The 17,960-nt window shown below is 50.3% G+C and overlaps 1 protein-coding gene across 1 annotated transcript; it reads right to left on the bottom strand.

Annotated features, from left to right (window-relative positions):
* Nucleotides 1–1,873: 1,873 nt before the first annotated feature.
* Nucleotides 1,874–17,380, bottom strand: LOC107121371 (homeobox protein otx5). Its single transcript, XM_015424287.1, has 3 exons — nucleotides 17,284–17,380; nucleotides 5,201–5,352; nucleotides 1,874–2,497 (listed from the first exon to the last, which is right to left on the bottom strand). The coding sequence occupies exons 1-3, from the start codon at nucleotides 17,378–17,380 to the stop codon at nucleotides 1,874–1,876; spliced, it is 873 nt and encodes a 290-aa protein (XP_015279773.1).
* Nucleotides 17,381–17,960: the final 580 nt, after the last annotated feature.

Below are 17,960 nucleotides of genomic sequence, written 5' to 3'. Positions count from 1 at the left end.
CCTGATTCAGCAGGTGAACCTCAGTTGCCCGTTCCCAACCCAACAGTATCTCCTACACCCTTAGAGCACCGCAGACATAGGCTGAGAACAAGACTACAGGCAAGAAGGCAAAGTGCACGCCTCCTGGCCTGGCGCCAGCTCCTTGCTGATGACAAAGATGAGTGGTTGCAGGATAACTTCTGAGCAGCTGGCTGCAAGCATGACCCTTAGGCCTGGGGCTACAAAAACCAGCCAAGAGAGACTGTTAGGCATGGAAACAATGGATAGGATACATGCTCAGCCACCAACTCTGCCTTGTCTAACTCTTGGAAGCCTGACCTTGGAGTGAACGACCATCCGTCGTCTGACTTCTGGAACCCTGACTTCGGACTGCACAACCCCGCCCTGCCTGACTTCTGAAACTTGGTACTCAGAGCCTACAAGCCAATACAGTCTGTCTCTGCATAGCAACCCAAACTTCCTTGGTTGTCTCCCATCCAAGGACTAACTAGGGCCCACTCTGTTTAGCTTCCGAGGTCTGACAAGACTGGGCTAACCTGGAAACTTATACCCTGGAAATCTTGTTGTTTTTTTAAGCTGTTCCTGGACTTGAATCTTTTACACCTCAAAGGTGAAGCTTTCTCAGAACACAGAGGAAAAAAAAGATTGTCGTCTGCTACTTTCACACTGTTAAATGGGGGTGGGGGTGTCACCTGTTTTGTGGAACAACTGATGCTACACTCATTTTTTTTCATTAGTCCAAACTGCTACCCGAAATGGGGTCATGTTCCCCTCCCCGTCTACCCATAGTTGTTTTTCTTGAAAAAGACCATCTAAGTAAGAAGGATTTAGAACACAGAGACCCACTGTGGAGTTTGAAAATAATACACGCAGTGTCAGAACAAGACACTGCAGGGCCAGAAGCAGAAAATCAAAATGGACCCTCCTCCTGCTAATTCTAGGCTTGCCAACCTCCAGGTGGTGACTGGAGATCCCCTAGGATTACGACAGAGATCAGTTCACATTGAGAAAATGGCCACTTGGGAAAGTGGATTCTATGGCATTGCGCCCCGTCGAAGTCCCTCCCTTCCCCAAGCCCCGCCCTCCTCAGGCTCCACTCCCGAAATCTCCAGGTATTTCCCAACCCGGAGCTGACAACCCTAGCGAATTCACTCCTCGGCACTACCTCTTAAAAAGACAATATCTGGAAAGAACACTGACGATGGAAAAAGTCTCGTCCAAATGGCTCGACGGACTGACACTTCCGGCTCTGCAGACCCAGGAGAGACAGCGACACAAAGAGAAAACAGGAGGGGACCTCGGAGATAACACCGTCTAGCAGCTTCGTCTGCTGCAGTTTGCCGTTCCCGAAAACGTGCTGAGCGAAAATTCCATCCTTTAACAGGGTGGGCTTTGATATTGCTTTTGTAAAGCGCAGCTCGGAACTCAGATCTCCCCCAGGCCAAGAGTTCGAACTTCAGCCCAGTCGGTGGAGAGAGGCGGTCAGCTATCGGTCACCGAGTTCAAGCCAAGTTATCTGAAGGAGTTGCGTGTCCCGGCATCTGAAGCCCGAGGCTGTTCGTGAGTTCCTAATGTCCGCACAGATCCACGTTTCCCCACCCATTGCCAGAAGAGAGTTTCCAAAATCAGTGGAGAGAGATCAAGCGGTGCCCTATTCTGCGTTAAACGGCCGAGTCCTAAACCCTTGGTGCTGCTACGGAGGGCGTGGAGATGCCTCCGCTTTATGGAAGAGTCCAGGAAATCGAGAGGAGGAGGAGGAGAAGTAAGCTGGGTGGGTCTCCCCCCGAGGGGCGGACAGAGGAAGCTGTCCCGAGATGCTACGCGGCAGAAGGAGGAGTTTCTTTGAAGGGAAGCGAGTGGAGCGGAGCGCCCTTCACAAGACCTGGAATTTCCACGAGCTCTGGTCTTTGTAATCCAAGCAGTCGGTGGCGTTGAAGTTGAGCTTCCACGAGGCGGCTTGGTCCTTGTAGTCTAGGCAATCCACGGAGCCGAAGCCCAGCCCGGCCGTGCCGTAGCCCTGACTGGACAGGGAGGCCGGTGACTGGCTCAGGTGGCCACCCATGGTCGGGGTAGCGATGGGGCTCAGCGCGGCTCCGGGGGCAGACAGCTGCGGGTGCATGGGGGACAGGTAGGAGCTGCAGTCGAGGCCGCTGAAGTAGGAGGTGGATCCGGCGTAGGTCTGGGTGTAACCGGGGGCCTGGGTGTAGGTCATGGGGTAGGCGGTGGACCTCTGCATGCAGGGGGTAGTGGAGGCAGACAGGGGGTCCGGGATGGGGGAGATGGAGGCGGGGCTCCAGATGGAGACGGTGGCGCTGGCGCTCGAGCTGGGCGTCACGGACGTGCCGGTCGGCGGGGGGCTGTACTGCCCGTTGGTGCTGGTCTCCGAGCTGGTCTCCCGGGCGGGAGAGGTCTTCTTCTTCGCCGGGCGGGCTTTGGCCTGGCCCGTGCTCTGCTGCTGCTGCTGGCGGCACTTGGCCCGGCGGTTCTTGAACCAGACCTGCGAGGAGGGTAGAGCGGAGTCAGAGGTAGGTGAGAAACGCCCGGGGGGGCGGGACCGAAAAGGAGGGGCTGGGTTTCTGTGGGGACCCGTTTTCATGGGACGCTGCTGGAATCAAAACGGCCGCGAAGGATGGGGACGGGCCTACCTTACTTTTTTACTTTTTTAGGCTGGGGCGGCCGAGAGGTTCAGAACTGGCGGGAAGGGGGATAGATACACTGCAAGCTTGCAGAGGGCCAGCCCTGCTGAGGAGACCGATGGAGGTGGGTTGCCCGTTGCCTGCCTCTGCGTAGCAACCCTGGACTTCTTCAGTGGTCTCCCACTCGAGTCCTAACCAGGGACGACCCTTCTTAGCTTCCAAGCTCTGATGAGATCAGGCCAACCTGGGCCATCCGGGTCAGGAAAGAGACAAACAGGGGTAGATTGGCCAGGGTTGCTACGCAGAGGCAAGCAATGGCAAACCACCACTGTTCGCCTCTGCCCTGGCTTAGATAGCCCAGGCTGGCCCAATATTGTCAGACCTCAGAAGCTAAGCCCTGGTTCGGACTTGGATGAGAGATCACCGGTGAAGTCAAGGCAGGCAATGGCAAAGCACTTCTTGGTTTGGTGTACTGGTGAAGTGCACGGACTCTAATCTGGGAGAACAGGGTTTGATTCCCCACTCCTCCACTTGCACCTGGCTGGATGACCTTGGGCAAGCCGTAGTTCTGATAAGAGCTGTCCGTGAAAAAGAGCAGAGAGCCAGTTTGAGTGTAGTGGTTAAGTGCGCGGACTCTAATCTGGGAGAACCGGGTTCGATTCCCCACTCCTCCACTTGCACCTGCTGGATGACCTTGGGCAAGCCATAGTTCTGTCAGAGCTGTCCTTGAAAAAGAGCAGTTTGTGTCAGAGTTCTCTCAGCCCCACCTACCTCACAGGGTGTCTGTTGTGGGGAGGGGAAGGGAAAGGAGTTTGTCAGCCGCTCTGAGACTCTTCTTCTTCTTCTTCTTGACCTGGATATCCGCTGGCCTGGATGGGAGGCCTTTCAGGCACTCCCTGACAAGAGCCTCCACACTTGCTTGCGTCCTCTGTTTGGCTTACAGCACACTCGGGCAGCGTCACAGGGAAAGATGGCAGCCGAGATGGCGGAGAAAAGGGGCAGGGCCATTTGCGATGGGAAAGGAGCCTCGGAGCGGCTGACAATCTCCTTTCCCTTCCCCAACCCCACAGCAGACACCTTGTGAGGTTGGCGGGCCTGAGAGAGCTCTTGTGAGGACTGCTCTTGAGAGGACAACCTTGAAATAACTTGTGACTGACCCAAAGTCACACCAGCAGCTGCATGCGGAGGAGTGGGGGAATCATTTGTGACGGGGAGGGCAGTCGAGGGCAAGAACCGGAGCCTTTCTGCGAGCTCAGTGCTTTCAGCGCATGCTGGGTATTAATTAATTAATTAGTTGTCTTATTTATTCAGTTTCTAGCCCGCTCTCCCTGCACAGAGCAGGGCACGACAAATCTAAACATAACAATCAATTAGCATAAATAGAGCATAAAAACATAGTACATCGTTAAAACCTACAGCATCGAATACTGAATTAACTAACAATAGATGGCGAGCGATGACACAATTGTGACCTGTCCTGAGCCCGCTTGTGGGGGGCGGGATATAAATCACACAAATAATTAAGGGGGCCCAACCAGTGTTCCCTCTAAGCTGAGTGAGTGTGAGCCAGCTCACAGTTTTTAGCCTCCGGCTCACACGTTTTTGTCTCAGCTCAGGGAGGAGGGCTCCAGAACAAACTGATTTATACAGCAGCCAAATCACCTGCTCACAACTTTGATGCCAGTAGCTCACCAAGTAGAAGTTTTGCTCACAAGACTCCACAGCTTAGAGGGAGCATTTTCATATTAAATTATATTTATGGCCACTTTGGAGGGTTGCCTCCAGAACTGAACGCAGTAGTCCAAGTGCAGCCTCACCAATGACGGAGGAGGAGAACAGATTGGATTTATACCCCGCCCTTCACTACCCAAAGGAGTCTCAGAGCGGCTTACAATCTCCTTTCCCTTCCCAACCCCACAACAGACACCTTGTGAGGTAGGTGGGCCTGAGAGAGCTCTTGTGAGGACTGCTCTTCAGAGAACAACCTTGAAATAACTTGTGACTGACCCAAAGTCACACCAGCAGCTGCATGTGGAGGAGTGGGGAATCGAACCCCGTTCTCCCAGAGGTATACAGCTGGACTATGAAATGTTGCAATTTGGATATTATTATTATTTTTTCAATTACGATTTTATTCCTATGAGAGACAGGCGGAGTATAAAATCTTTCAAATCTATAAATGCTGAATAAATCAGGAGACTGTTGGCGGGAAAGCAAAACATGCCCTTCAAATGTACTGTAGATTTTTCTCTTTTTTCCTAATTTTATTCGAAATACAGCAGCAAAGACATTTCACAGAGACGTAATATAAAATTCTAACAACCAGAAATCTAAAATTATTTTTAAAAATTCTTATAAATAACTCTAGGAGGGATTATATCTTTTTCTGAGAGGTGTTGCAAAATTGGGTACCAGACAGAGGAAAATTTGGTACAATAGTTAGCTAATGCTAATGCAATTTGGATAGCATGCCTCTGTTGATACACCCCAAGACCGCATCAGCCTTTTTATCAATGATATAGCGGTATGCCAGCGCACGGCCCTTCACCCCCCCACACACGTACCTGCACCCTGGACTCCGGCAGATTGATTTTCAGCGCCACCTCTTCGCGCATGAAGATGTCGGGGTAGCGGGTCTTGGCGAAGAGCGCCTCCAAGATATCCAGCTGAGCTCGGGTGAACGTGGTACGCTCCCGCCTCTGTTTCCGGGGAGTAGCTGCATAAAAAAGGGGGAGGGAGAGGAGTTCATCGGGAAGAAGGCAAGAGAGCGCACATCCCGTAATGCAACCACAGCCAAAGTCCCAGGCCTCAAACTGGGTGCGATGTGGGTTCAGACACTCCCGCGCAAAACAGAGAGTTAAATCTTGACTTCAGCCACGGCCAGCATCAGCATGGGGGGGGGGGGGCAGTGGGAGGACCTGTGAGCAGGCCGAGGAGAGATGAGCAGTACGGCTGCCAGGCACACACACACCCCCGGTGGAAGTGGGGGTATGCTGCCACCAGTGTTCCCTCTAAGCTGAGTTAGTGTGAGTTAGCTCACAGTTTTTTAGCCTCTGGCTCACACATCTTTGTCTTCGCTCAGGAAGGAGGGCTCCAGAGCAAACAAATTTATGCAGCAGCCAAAGCTCTTGCTCACAACTTTAATGCCAGTAGCTCACAAAGTAGAATTTTTGCTCACAAGACTCCACAGCTTAGAGGGAACATTGGCTGCCACCAGGCCCCACCACCTCACCGCCGATCAGCTGGTCGGCGGGGGGGAACTTACCCTGGAAAAGAGGGAGATCCAGCTGATGTGCAGCGACGTGTCTACGTCACTGCCCACGTGACCCGGAAGTGACATCGTCGTAGCACTCTGGTATTTCTTTTGCCCAAATCCCAGAGTGTCGCCTGACATCACCGCGTGATGACATCCCTTCTGGGTCACATGGGCAGTGGTGTAGGTGCACTGCTGCACAGTCAAGAAGAAGAAGAGGAGGAGGAGGAGGAGATTGGATTTATACCCTGCCCTTCACTGCCTGGAGGAGTCTCAGAGCGGCTTACAACCTCTTTTCCCCTCCCCTCCCCACAACAGACACCCAGTGAGGTAGGTGAGGCCGAGAGAGCTCTTTCGAGGACTGCTCTTGAGAGAACAGCTCTGAGAGAACTTGCAACTGACAGACGAGGAGGAGGAGGAGACTGGATTCATACCCCACCCTTCACTACCTGAAAGAGTCTCAGAGTGGCTTACAATCACCTTTCCCTTCCCCTCCCCACAACGGACACCCCGTGAGGCAGGCGGGGCCGAGAGAGCTCTTTCGAGGACTGCCCTTGAGAGAACAGCTCTGAGAGAACTTGCGACTGACCCAAAGTCACACCAGCAGCTCCGTGTGGAGGAGTGGGGAATCAAACCCGACTCTCCCAGTTTAGAGTCCACACTCTTAACCATGACACCAAACTGGCTCTCAAGTAGTGAGACAAATTGGGTGAGTGGGCAGGGAGGGGGTCCTTGGGGACTCTCTGCCCGGGGCCTCCCGCAATTGGGAACCAGCCCTGGCTTCCACCCTTTTGGGGAAGGGCACCCGTCTGGTTCCACACTGTCAGCCTATGCGAGAGAGCCCCCTAAAACGAACCCCGCGTTCCCTCGCGGCTGGAAAGTCTAGAAGCGGATTAGCAAGGCATTTCCAGGAGTTTCAGAGAGCGGCTATGTCGGTCTGCAGTAGCAGACCTGGGTTCGAGTCCCTAGCATCTTAGAGACCAGTGAGATTTTCAGAGTATGAGCTTTTGAGAGGCAAAGCTACCTGCCTCGGATCTACCAGGGCTGCCGTTACTGAGATTAGAAAAGAGACAAGAGTCCAGCGGGAACTTAAAGACTAACCAAATTGGTGGCAGGGAAGGAGCTTCCGGGAGTCACTGCTCACTTCTTCAGATACTAAGATTAACCTGGAAAAATTCTGAAGGCCCCCAGTTTGAAAACCGGACCCCTTCTGTTGCCATCAGCCGGTAAAGACTTTTTGTGTGTTTGTTTCATTTGGCGTACCCCTCAGTGATCCCCCCCCCCCTTCCTGCCCAGTTGTGGCTTTTACCAGGGGTCGTTTAGTAGAAAAAGAGATGCAGGAGCTCATTAGCATTAGCAAAGCTTATTTGCATATGCCACCCCCCCTGACATCACCGGAAGTGTGTCAGAAGGCAACACCCACCGCTCAAGCTCCACTGGACTGGTTTGGATTGCTAGCTACTGGGGGGGGGGGACGTGCAGATCTGTCCTCAGGGAGGAGGGAGAGCTTGTACCTGAATAAAACGTGGTCTTAAAGGTGCCACTGGACTGTTTTGGGTCAGGGGGCCGGGGTGGAGCTCTGCAACTTACCTGGCTGCTTCTTGCTCTGACTGAGGGCTGCTGGGAGCAGGGGGTGGGGCTTGTTATATGTGCCCGCCCCCTGGGCTCTTTACTGCCGGAGCTCCGCTCCTGTAGGAAATGACCCCTGGCTTTTATGTTTTTGTCTGTATTAAACTCTGGTTTAATTGTTTTAATGCTGTGTTGGTTGGGTTTTTAAAAAACGTGGTTCTTACTATGTATTTTTATTGTTTTTGTTTTTTATTATTATGTATTTTTTATTATATATTACTATCCATGCTGTATTTTATCTATGCCGATAAAAGTTGACTGACTGACTATATATTACTATCGCAGGGCTCTTTTTATAGCAGGAACTCCTTTGCATATTAGGCGACACACCCCTAACTTAGCCAATCCTCCAAGAGCTTACAGAGCTCTTCTTACAGGGGCTACTGTAAGCTCTTGGAGGATTGGCTACATTAGGGGTATGCCGCCTAATATGCAAAGGAGTTCCTGCTGCAAAAAGAGCCTTGATTACTATGAATGAGGACCAGCGTGATGTAGTGGTTAAAGCGTCGGGCTAGGTATCTGGGAGAGCCAGGTTCGAATCCTGGCTATGCTATGGAATCTTGCCGGACCAGTCAGCCTAACCTACCTCACAGGGTTGTTGTGAGGACAGAATGGAGGAGAGGCGAACGATGTCAGCCTATTTGGGTCCCCCAACGGGTTTTATGGTACAGGGTACCAATTAGTGTAAGCCGCCCTGAGCCTGCTTGCGGGGAGGGCGAGGTATAAATTAAAATAATAAATAAATAAATATAAATAAATACGTAAGTTTAAAATAAGTTATGTCTGTTTCGTTTGCTAACTTCCAGAGAGGTTCCACCAGCAGTGCTGAGGTGGAAAGTGTGAAGGGCAGAGTTGGTCCCCAAGGGCTCAGGAACAAGCCCTGAAGAGCCACAATGGGTCACCACTCCCCAGCACACGGCCAATACGTGCTTAGCGAAACATCTCTCCCCTTTGCACTTTTATGAGTTTACACCAAGACTGCCAGATCCAGGTTGGGGAACTCCTGGAGATTTGGGGATGGAGACTGGGGGAGGACAGGGCCCTCAGTGGGGGTACAATGCCATAAAGTCCACCCCCCAAAGCAGCCATTTTTCCCAGGGGGAACTGATCTCTGTAGCCTGAAGAACAGCTGCAATTCTGGGGGATCCCCAGGTCCCACCTGGAGGCTGGCATCCCTACGCCAGAGCCATTACTGGTAAGACATTTGCATGGGGACTTGCAAATAAATCCTGCAATCAGTTGTCACCCTGACCACTTATTTCCCGGTGTCGGTACCAACTGTTTTTTATCTCTTGATTAGATAACTATTCATTCCACCCATCACCCAACCCTAATGGATAAGACGCTTGTCTCTCTGTTTACCCACTACTCAGAATTTCAACGGTTAGGGTCTCCCAAGTTGATTTCTTTTTTTTAAGAACACACCAGAGACTCTCTTGTCTCCTGCCAAAACCAAACAGCAGTCTTGTGGAGTGTTAAGAACTAGAGAGTTTTTATTCCAACGTAAAGTCTGGTGAAGAAGAGCCTGTTTTTGTCAGAAATGAGAGACAGAGGCTCCACAAAGAGGCAGGGAGGTAATACATACGAGCAGGGCTTTTTTCTCTGGAAAAAGAAGCGCCAGAACTCTCAAGGAGAAACAGTATCATGAACTTTTAAACTTTTTTCTTTTGAGAATTTTGTTTCCATGAAGAGGTTCCGGAACTCTGTTCCGCCACATTCCCCCAGGAAAAAAAAGCCCTGGGTAGGAGGAACCTAAACAGCATGATAAAAAGTAGAGACATCACCCTGCCAACAAAAGTCCGCATGGTCAAAGCAATGGTATTCCCAGTAGTCAAGTATGGCTGCGAGAGTTGGACTATAAGGAAGGCCGAGCGCCGAAGAATAGATTCTTTTGAACTATGGTGCTGGAGAAGACTCTTGAGAGTCCCTTGGACTGCAAGAAGATCGAATCAGTCAATCCTCAAAGAAATCAACCCTGACTGTTCCCTGGAAGGCCAGATAATGAAACTGAAGTTCAAATACTTTGGCCACCCAATGAGAAGGGAGCACTCCCTGGAGATGAAGACCCTGATGCTGGGAAAGATTGAAGGTCAAAGAAGACGGGGATGGCAAAGGAGGAGATGGTTAGACAGTGTCATAGATGCAACGAACATGAAATTGAGTGAATTTCAGAGGACAGCAGAAGACAGGAGGGCCGGGCGTGACCTGGTCCATGGGGTCGCGAAGAGTCGGACTCGACTGTGCGACTGAACAACAACAAGGAGGCTATCAGGGTCAAAACTGTTCTTCGACCCTGCCCTTGACAGTTCAGCTCACGTTAGAATAAATCCCGGTGTTCCTCAAGGTGCTGAAAGAGCCGCGTTCGAGCCCAGTAGCAGGTCAGAGAGACCAGCAGGATTTGAGGGGCGTCAGACAGAGCTCGAGTTCAGTGGCACTTTGAAGACCAACAAAGGTTTTATCCAAAGTGTAAGCCTTTGTGTGCAAAGCGCACGTCTTCAGACAAGACCCGAGAGTCAAGGCGCCCTTCGTCAGATGCAAGCCGGAATGGGGCTCTCTCATATCACAGAAGGTGGGAGGGAGGGTGTCGCAAAGAAAGGTAACATGCAGAGGTAGGATGCAAAACACAATCAGCTTGATTACAGCAGGGGAGACATCCGTTTCCCACCTCCCTCTAATCAAGCTAATTACGTTTTGCATTGTACCTCTGCATCCTGACTTCTTTCTTTTCAACCGCTCGCTCAGTAGGGGTGCCAGCCTCCTCCGGAATTACAGTTCAGACAACAGAGGTCAGTCCCCCTGCAGAAAAATGGATGCATTGGAGGGTGGACTCCAGCGTTCCCTCTAAACTGAGTTAGGGTGAGCTAGCTCGCAGTTTTTTAGCCTCCGGCTCACAGATTTTTGTCTTAGCTCAGGGAGGAGGGCTCCAGAGCAAACTGATTTTATGCCGCAGCCAAATCGCTCGCTCACACCTTTAATGCCGGTAGCTCACAAAGTAGGATCTTTTGCTCACAAGACTCCACAACTTAGAGGGAGCACTGATCTGGCTACTGCTCTGGAGTTATTGCCGTAGAAAACCCTCTTTTCTGTGCTTAGAAACAGGAGGTATCAGTTACCCGCCCTGGGGCCCAGTGTTCCCTCTAAGCTGAGTTAGTGTGAGCTAGCTCATTGTTTTTTAGCCTCCGGCTCACCCATTCTTGGTTCAGCTCAGGAAGGAGGGCTCCAGAGCAAACTAATTTACGCAGCAGCCAAATCGCTCGCTCACAACTTTAATGCCAGGAGCTCACCAAGTACAATTTCTGCTCACAGGACTCTACAGCTAAGAGGGAGCATTGCCCGGGACCACATTTATAGGCAGCCTATTCCACAGAAAGGAGGTATCCTTTTAAAAAGAAGAAGAAGAGGAAGAGATTGGATTTATACCCCGCCCTTCACTACCCAAAGGTGTCTCAGAGCGGCTTACAAACTCCTTTCCCTCCCCCTCCCCACAACAGACACCCTGTGAGGTAGGTGGGGCTGAGAGAGCTCTTGACAGAAACTGCTCTTTTTCAAGAACAGCTGTGCCAGAGTTATGGCTTGCCCAAGGTCATCCAGCCAGATGCAAGTGGAGGAGTGGGGAATCAAACCCGGTTCTCCCAGATTAGAGTCCGCGCACTTAACCATGACACCAAACGGCAAATCCTATTTCAGTTGGGAGGATTTGGCGCCGGAGCTCAGAACCACGGTTTCCAACGCCAACTTGCCAATAAATTCACCGGGCAGTCTTGAGCAAAAAAATGCATGAAGACAGAATTAGCAACAGCCTACCATGGAGGGTTGGTGTGAAGATGGGCAAGCAGATAACACGTGGGAGGGCGGGAAGGGATGAGCCAGTGGTCGGCTCTCGTGGGCCAATGTTCCCTCTAAGTTGTGTGGGTGAACGTCCGCTCATTAACACCGGAAGGCCCGCTCAGCAGCAATCTGAAGCCACACAGGGTCTTGCACGGCCCATTGCCCATTGGAAGATTACAGCAGTTCTATTCTCCTTAGGATGTGAACTGTTCTGCTCTGTAGGGGCGGGGAAATTAGAGGGAACACTGCTTGTGGCCCTTTCTTACATGCCCAGGGTAACGCCAATCACCAGTTTGGGGTTAGGAAGGAATTTTCCTCCAATCTAGGAATCCTGGAGGTTTTTTGCTTTCCTCCAGACACAGAGCAGCGGTCACTGGGGGAGTGGGGGAGTAGTTGTGAATTTCCTGCATTGTGCAGGGGGTTGGACTAGATGACCTTCGGTGGTACCCATCCAGCTCTGGGTTTCTTCTTAGGGGCAATGTTCCCTCTAAGCTGTGGAGGCTAAAAAACGATGAGCTAGCTCACACTAACTCAGCTTAGAGGGAACACTGCTTAGGGGCGGTGCGTTTGTGGAAAGGGAAGACTACCTGCATCGGGGACTTGGCCTCTGTCGAGTCCACGGCCCTTCCCCTAATTCTGTGGCAAGAAGATATTTCTCAGAATCCTGCCCCCTCATTAGGGGGCTGGACTAGATGGCCCGTATGGCCCATATAGGGGGTAGTGCCCCTTCCAACGCTGTGATTCTATGATTCACTCATCCCTAAGTTTCATTTCCAAGATGATGCCTCTCCTGCATCTTTAAATTGTCCTGGATGCTTTCTCCAGCACTCCAATCTCCATTCTTGTATTTCTTGTTGGAGGAAAAACGGCACCACATTAAAAAAGGGGGGGGGCTTTCGCAGAAGAGTAATTTGGAGGCCAAATACTTTTCCTCTTTGTCACACATCCCTGTTACATTCCCAGCTTTGACTACCCCCCCGCCCCGCCCCACCCCAGTTACCCACTGGTTTGAGATCTACACAACAGAAGTCTTTAAACCTTTAAGCGTAGTCAGGGGTCATTTCGTAGAAAAAGAGGTGCAGGAGCTCATTAGCATAACTCATTTGCATATGCCACACCCTCCTGACATCACCGGAAGTGTGTCAGAAGGCAACATCCACTGCTCAGGCTCCACTGGACTGTTTTGGTTTGCTAGCTATTGGGGGGGGGGAGTGCAGATCTGTCCTCACAGAGGAGGGGGAGCTCGTGCCTAAATAAAACTTGGTCTTAAAGGTGCCACTGGACTGTTTTGGACTGGGGGGCCTGGGGGAGCTCTGCAGATTCCCTGGCTGCTTCTTGCTCTGACTGAGGGCTGCTGGGAGCAGGGGGTGGGGCTTGTTGCATGTGCCCGCCCCCTGTGCTCTTTACTGCCGGAGCTCCGCTCCTGTGTGCTCCTGCAGGAAATGACCCCTGAGCGTAGTAATTATTAGTCATAACTGATATGACTAATGACCGATTTGGCTCACACAGTAAAATAAAGAATGGTCATTACTCATCAGCTTTTGAGAGTCAAAGTGTATCTAGCTTTGACTCATAAACTGAGGTCCCCAAAATCTTGTCGGTTTCTAAGTTCCTGCTGGACTCCAGCTAAGGGATGCCAGCCTCCAGGTGGGACCTGGGGATCCCCTGGAATTACAGTTTATCTCCAGACTACAGAGATCAGTCCCCCTGGAGAAAATGGACGCTTTGAAGAGTGGACTACGTGGCATTCTACCCCACCGAGACCCCTGTCCTCCCCAGGCGCCATCCCCAAATCTCCAGGAATTTCTGACCTGGATCTGGCAACCCTACCAGCAGTTGTTAGTATAAATTCACAAAGTACAAAGGGGAGAGATGTGTCTCCAAGCACGTATTGGCCATGTGCCGGGAAGTGGTGACCCACTGTGGTACTTCAGGAGTTTCCCAACCTGGATCTGGCAAACTTAATCCCCGCCCCCCCATCTCTCAGTATGGGGGGACCTGACAACCTTATAGATATCCAGTCAATGCTCCCTCTAAACTGTGAAGTCTTGTGAGCAAAAATTCTCCTTTGTGAGCTACCGGCATGAAAGTTGTGAGCGAGCGATTTGGCTGCTGCACAAATTAATTTGCTCTGGAGCCCTCCTTCCTGAGCTAAGGCAAAAATGTGTGAGCCGGAGGCTAAAAAACTGTGAGCTCACTCACACTCACTCCGCTTAGAAGGAACACTGCTCACCATTACCGGGGGGGGGGGGGGGCTGACAACCTTACTTCTTATACATAATCAGTAAAACTTGGTTGTTTTTGCTCACTGGATATGAAACAGCATCAGGCAGATTTCCCCACTGATTTCACTTCTTTAAAGTGATAGAAGAATTGAAATATGTGGGCTGTACTGTATAAAGGGGTAGGCAGAATTTCCCTCCCCCCAGAGAACGGTCTAAGGAACAACATAATATCCCTGACCCTAGGTAAATCTAGGTCCTTCTCCAAGCTCCCAGGAGGAGAAATGGAACTGGAGGACAAATTCTGCCTTTCAAAAAGGTGAACAGAATTCCTCTTTCACCTCTAAAGATACTTTGGGCCAGGCAGTCGTACCGGGAGGCGATGTGGAATGTCTACCCTGAACGCACTGAAATTTCAAACCGGAGCACAGATTTTTTAAAAAACGAGTTCAGGATTTGTCCGATCTGCTTTTGTAAGGTCTTAAAATATATTTTGGAACCTGTCCTATTCCCCCAAAGGCTTGGAGCCAGGCAAATAGGATGGAAATTATGGGCTAACGTCTTCGTAAAGTCTTTCTTCCCCCTAACTCGAAAATTGTTCTGGGATAGTTTTATTACAAGACACGCTAGCTGATATTGCTCTGAAGTAATAAAACGAACAAATAAAAACTCTGGTTACTTGTAGGAACATCTCAAACCACTCGCCCCTAGAATATGCCTCAAATCATTTGGAGTTATTTATCTAGTAATTCAGATTTTTTTAACCCATTCTCTCTCAAAACAATTCTGGGTTGTTTTTTTTGTTTGGTTGGTTTTGTTTTTTTAGGGGGAGGGATGGTAATAGAAGAAGAAGAAGTAGAAGAGACTGGATTTATACCCCACCCTTCACTCGGAGTCTCAGAGCGGCTTACAAACTAAATTCCCTTCCCTCTCCCTCCCCACAACAGATGCCCTGTGAGGTTGGTGGGGCTGAGAGAGCTCTTTCGAGGACTGCCCTTGGGAGAACATCTCTGAGAGAACTTGTGACTGACTCAAGGTCACACCAGCAGCTGCAAGTGGAGGAGTGGGGACTCAAACCTGGTTCTCCCATATTAGAGTCCACTCCCCCTTCAAAATCCCCACTCCTCCTCCACGCGAAACCTGCTGGGTGACCTTGGGCCAGTCACGGTTCTCTCAGAGCTCTCTCCGCCCCACCTACTTTACAAGCTGCCTGTCGTGGGGAGAGGAAGGGAAGGCGATTGTAAGCTGCTTTGGGACTCAAGGTAGAGAAGAAATAGATTGGATTTATACCCCACCCTTCACTCAGAGTCTCAGAGCGGCTTACAAACTAAACTCCCTTCCCTCCCCCTCCCCACAACAGACACCCTGTGAGGCAGGTGGGGCTGAGAGAGCTCTTTCGAGGACTGCCCTTGAGATAACAGCTCTGAGAGAACTTGGGACTGACCCAAGGTCACACCAGCAGCTGCATGCAGAGGAATGGGGAATCCACCAGGTTCTCCCAGCTTAGAGTCCGTGCTCTTAACCACTACGCCAAACAGAAGCACATGCTGAAGTTTCATAGATTTCATTAGCCAGAACTGCACTTGTAGCAGGGTTTGCCATCCTCAAAGCTGAGTTAGTGTGAGCTAGCCCACAGTCTTTTAGCCTCCGGGGGAAGGAGGGCTCCAGAGCAAACTAATTTATGCAGCAGCCAAATGGCTCACTCACAACCAATGCTCCCTCTAAGCTGTGGAGTCTTGTGAGTAAAAATTCTCCTTTGTGAGCTACTGGCATTAAAGTTATGAGTGAACAATTTGGCTACTGCATAAATGAGTTTGCTCTGGAGCCATCCTTCCTGAGCGGAGACAAAAATGTGTGAGCCGGGGGCTAAAAAACTGTGAGCTAGCTCACACTCACTCAGCTTAGAGGGAACAATGCTCACCACTTTAATGCCAGGAGCTCACAAAGTAGAATCTTTGCTCACAAGACTCCACAGCTTAGAAGGTGCACTGCCTACAACGCTGTATCTTAAAGACTAAGGCTGCGATCACACACACTAAAGAATCCACTTTCCAATCCACTTCCAAGGCACTTTTTAATTGGATTTTGCCTGTTCACACAATAAAATCCAGTAGGGAAGTGGACTGAAAGTGGATTACTTCAATGTTCCCTCTAAGCTGTGGAGTCTCGTGAGCACAAATTGTACTCTGTGAGCTACTGGCGTTAAAGTTGTGAGCAAGCGAGTTGGCTACTGCATACATTAGTTTACTCTGGAGCCCTCCTTCCTGAGCGAAGACAAAAGTGTGTGAGCCGGATGCGGAGACTAAAAAACTGTGAGCTAGCTCGCACTAACTCAGCTTAGAAGGAACACTGGTGTGTGTGTGTGTGTGTGATTGCAGCCTAATAAGATTTCTTTATTTTGGCATAGGGTTCCATCCACGTTGTCAGATATATGCAGTGGTTCCTCCCTAGGTAGCTACATACATGTTCAAGGTTATGAAGAAAGACATTGTAAAATAGCAGGATGAGGGGGAAACTGGGATTATTATTAACAGATTCAGGTGTCGGTCTGAAGCAGCAGAACAAAGTTATAGAATCCAGTGGGGCACCTTTAAGACCGACAAAGTTTTATTCAAGGTATAGGTTTTCGTGTATCTGAAGAAGTGTGCATGCATCATACCTTGAATAAAACTTTGTTGGTCTTAAAGGTGCCCCACTGGACTCTAACTTTGCCCCATTGTTATTAACAGTAATACAGCTATCCAATCAATGCTCCCTCTAAGCTGTGGAGTCTTGTGAGCAAACATTCTCCTTTGTGGGCTACCGGCATTAAAGTTGTGAGAATTAAGCTGAGTGGGTATGAGCTAGCTCACAGTTTTCTAGCCGCCCGCTCACACATTTTTGTCTTAGCTCAGGAAGGAGGGCTCCAGAGCAAACTCATTTATGCAGTAGCCAAATTGTTCACTCACGACTTTAATGCCAGTAGCTCACCAAGTAGAATTTTTACTCACAAGACTCCACAGCTTAGAGGGAGCGTTGGTCGTGAGTGAGCCATTTGACGGCTGCATAAATTAGTTTGTTCCGGAGCCCTCCTTCCTGAGCGAAGACAAAAATGTCTGAGCCGGAGGCTAAAAAACTGTGAGCTGGCTCACCCTAACTTAGCTTAGAGGGAACACTGTATCCAATATATAATCAGTAAACATATGCTTGGTTTTGAGCTTAAAGCAAAAACTCAGCTGTTCTTTAGCACAGGATTGGTAGAGACCACCCTCTTCGTAGTTGGATGACTGGCTGCCTTCTCCTTCCCAAACTGATAATTAATTAATCTCAATCAACACAAACAACTCTAAAATGAAGTCTCACTGCATCTCCATCCATAACTCCAGGTGGCTGGCTGAATCCCATGGTTTTTAGAATAGACCCCTTTCTCCAAAACCATTAACGGAGGTGTCAGATATATCCTCTCTTTCTTAGAAATACAAACCGTGGATTTAGATGGAAGCAACAGAACAAAGTTTTGAACCCAGGGGCACCTTTAAGACCAACAAAGTTTTGTTTGGGGCATAAGCTCACAGTTTTGGTTATAAGCTTCCAGACTCTCTGAAGAAGTGTGCATGCGCATGAAAAGCTTATACCAGGAATAAAACTTTGGTGGTCTTAAAGGCATCCCCGGACTCAGACCATGGATTTGACACTGAAAGTGACAAGACAAAAGGAATGTTGGAAATCTACTTACTGGGGTATCCGACCGCCGAATGGAGCAGATCCATGCCTGGGCCGGCCAAGGTTAACCCGTTGACGGCATAATGGGGCTGCTTGATATAGGACATCATACTCGGGAGGGTCGGGCACCCCAACGATTCCACTTGGCCTTCCGCAAGTCCGAAAGGGAGCCTTGGGTTCCTTCTCGAGGTCTACCAGGCCAGGATCCTAGGCTATCCTCCGGTTCTGCACTCAGGGTCCAAGGGTGGCGGGAACTGTAGAGGAGGAGAAAAAGACAACACAGATGTTTGTGGCCCAAGCAGGAGAGGGGTGGGGAGAGGACTGGCCAGTGGAAGCCAAGGATGGGGGGGGGGGCATTCACACCTTTCTAGTAGGGATGGAGAAAACTGGGACCAGCTTAAAGTGGTCGATGGTCTCTCTTTCCCAATCCAATCAAGACCCTCGGAGCCCCTCCGATGCTTAAACCGAGCCTGGGTCGTTTGCAAAAATGGCTTGGAGGCCTGTGACCTCATTGATAGTCAAAAATGACATTGCGACCACCCCACACACACACCTTTCTACACAGAGGGGGAGGGTCCAGAGGAGCCAAAGTTTTAGCAAAGTTTTAGCAACTCAAAAGGGGAAGCCATTAGGCCAATCGGCCCCACGCTTGGGGGGTCTATTCTTACCTAAACGAGCCAGTTAAGTCAA

This window comes from Gekko japonicus, unplaced genomic scaffold (genome assembly GCF_001447785.1).
Source record: "Gekko japonicus isolate JY-2015 unplaced genomic scaffold, Gekko_japonicus_V1.1 scaffold2321, whole genome shotgun sequence".
Lineage (NCBI taxonomy): Eukaryota > Metazoa > Chordata > Lepidosauria > Squamata > Gekkonidae > Gekko > Gekko japonicus.
The sequence above is the reverse complement of the archived record's forward strand: the minus strand, read 5'-3'. Positions and strand labels throughout refer to the sequence as shown.

Bases quoted from the DNA above. Each gene is read 5' to 3' on its own strand.
- LOC107121371 (XM_015424287.1), bottom strand. From the start codon at position 17,380: ATGATGTCCTATATCAAGCAGCCCCATTATGCCGTCAACGGGTTAACC. The intron at 5,353-17,283 runs GTAAGTAGATTT...TTTTTTATGCAG, and splicing joins TTCGGCGGTCGGATACCCCA to CTACTCCCCGGAAACAGAGG. The intron at 2,498-5,200 runs GTACGTGTGTGG...CCCTCCTCGCAG, and splicing joins TGCCGGAGTCCAGGGTGCAG to GTCTGGTTCAAGAACCGCCG.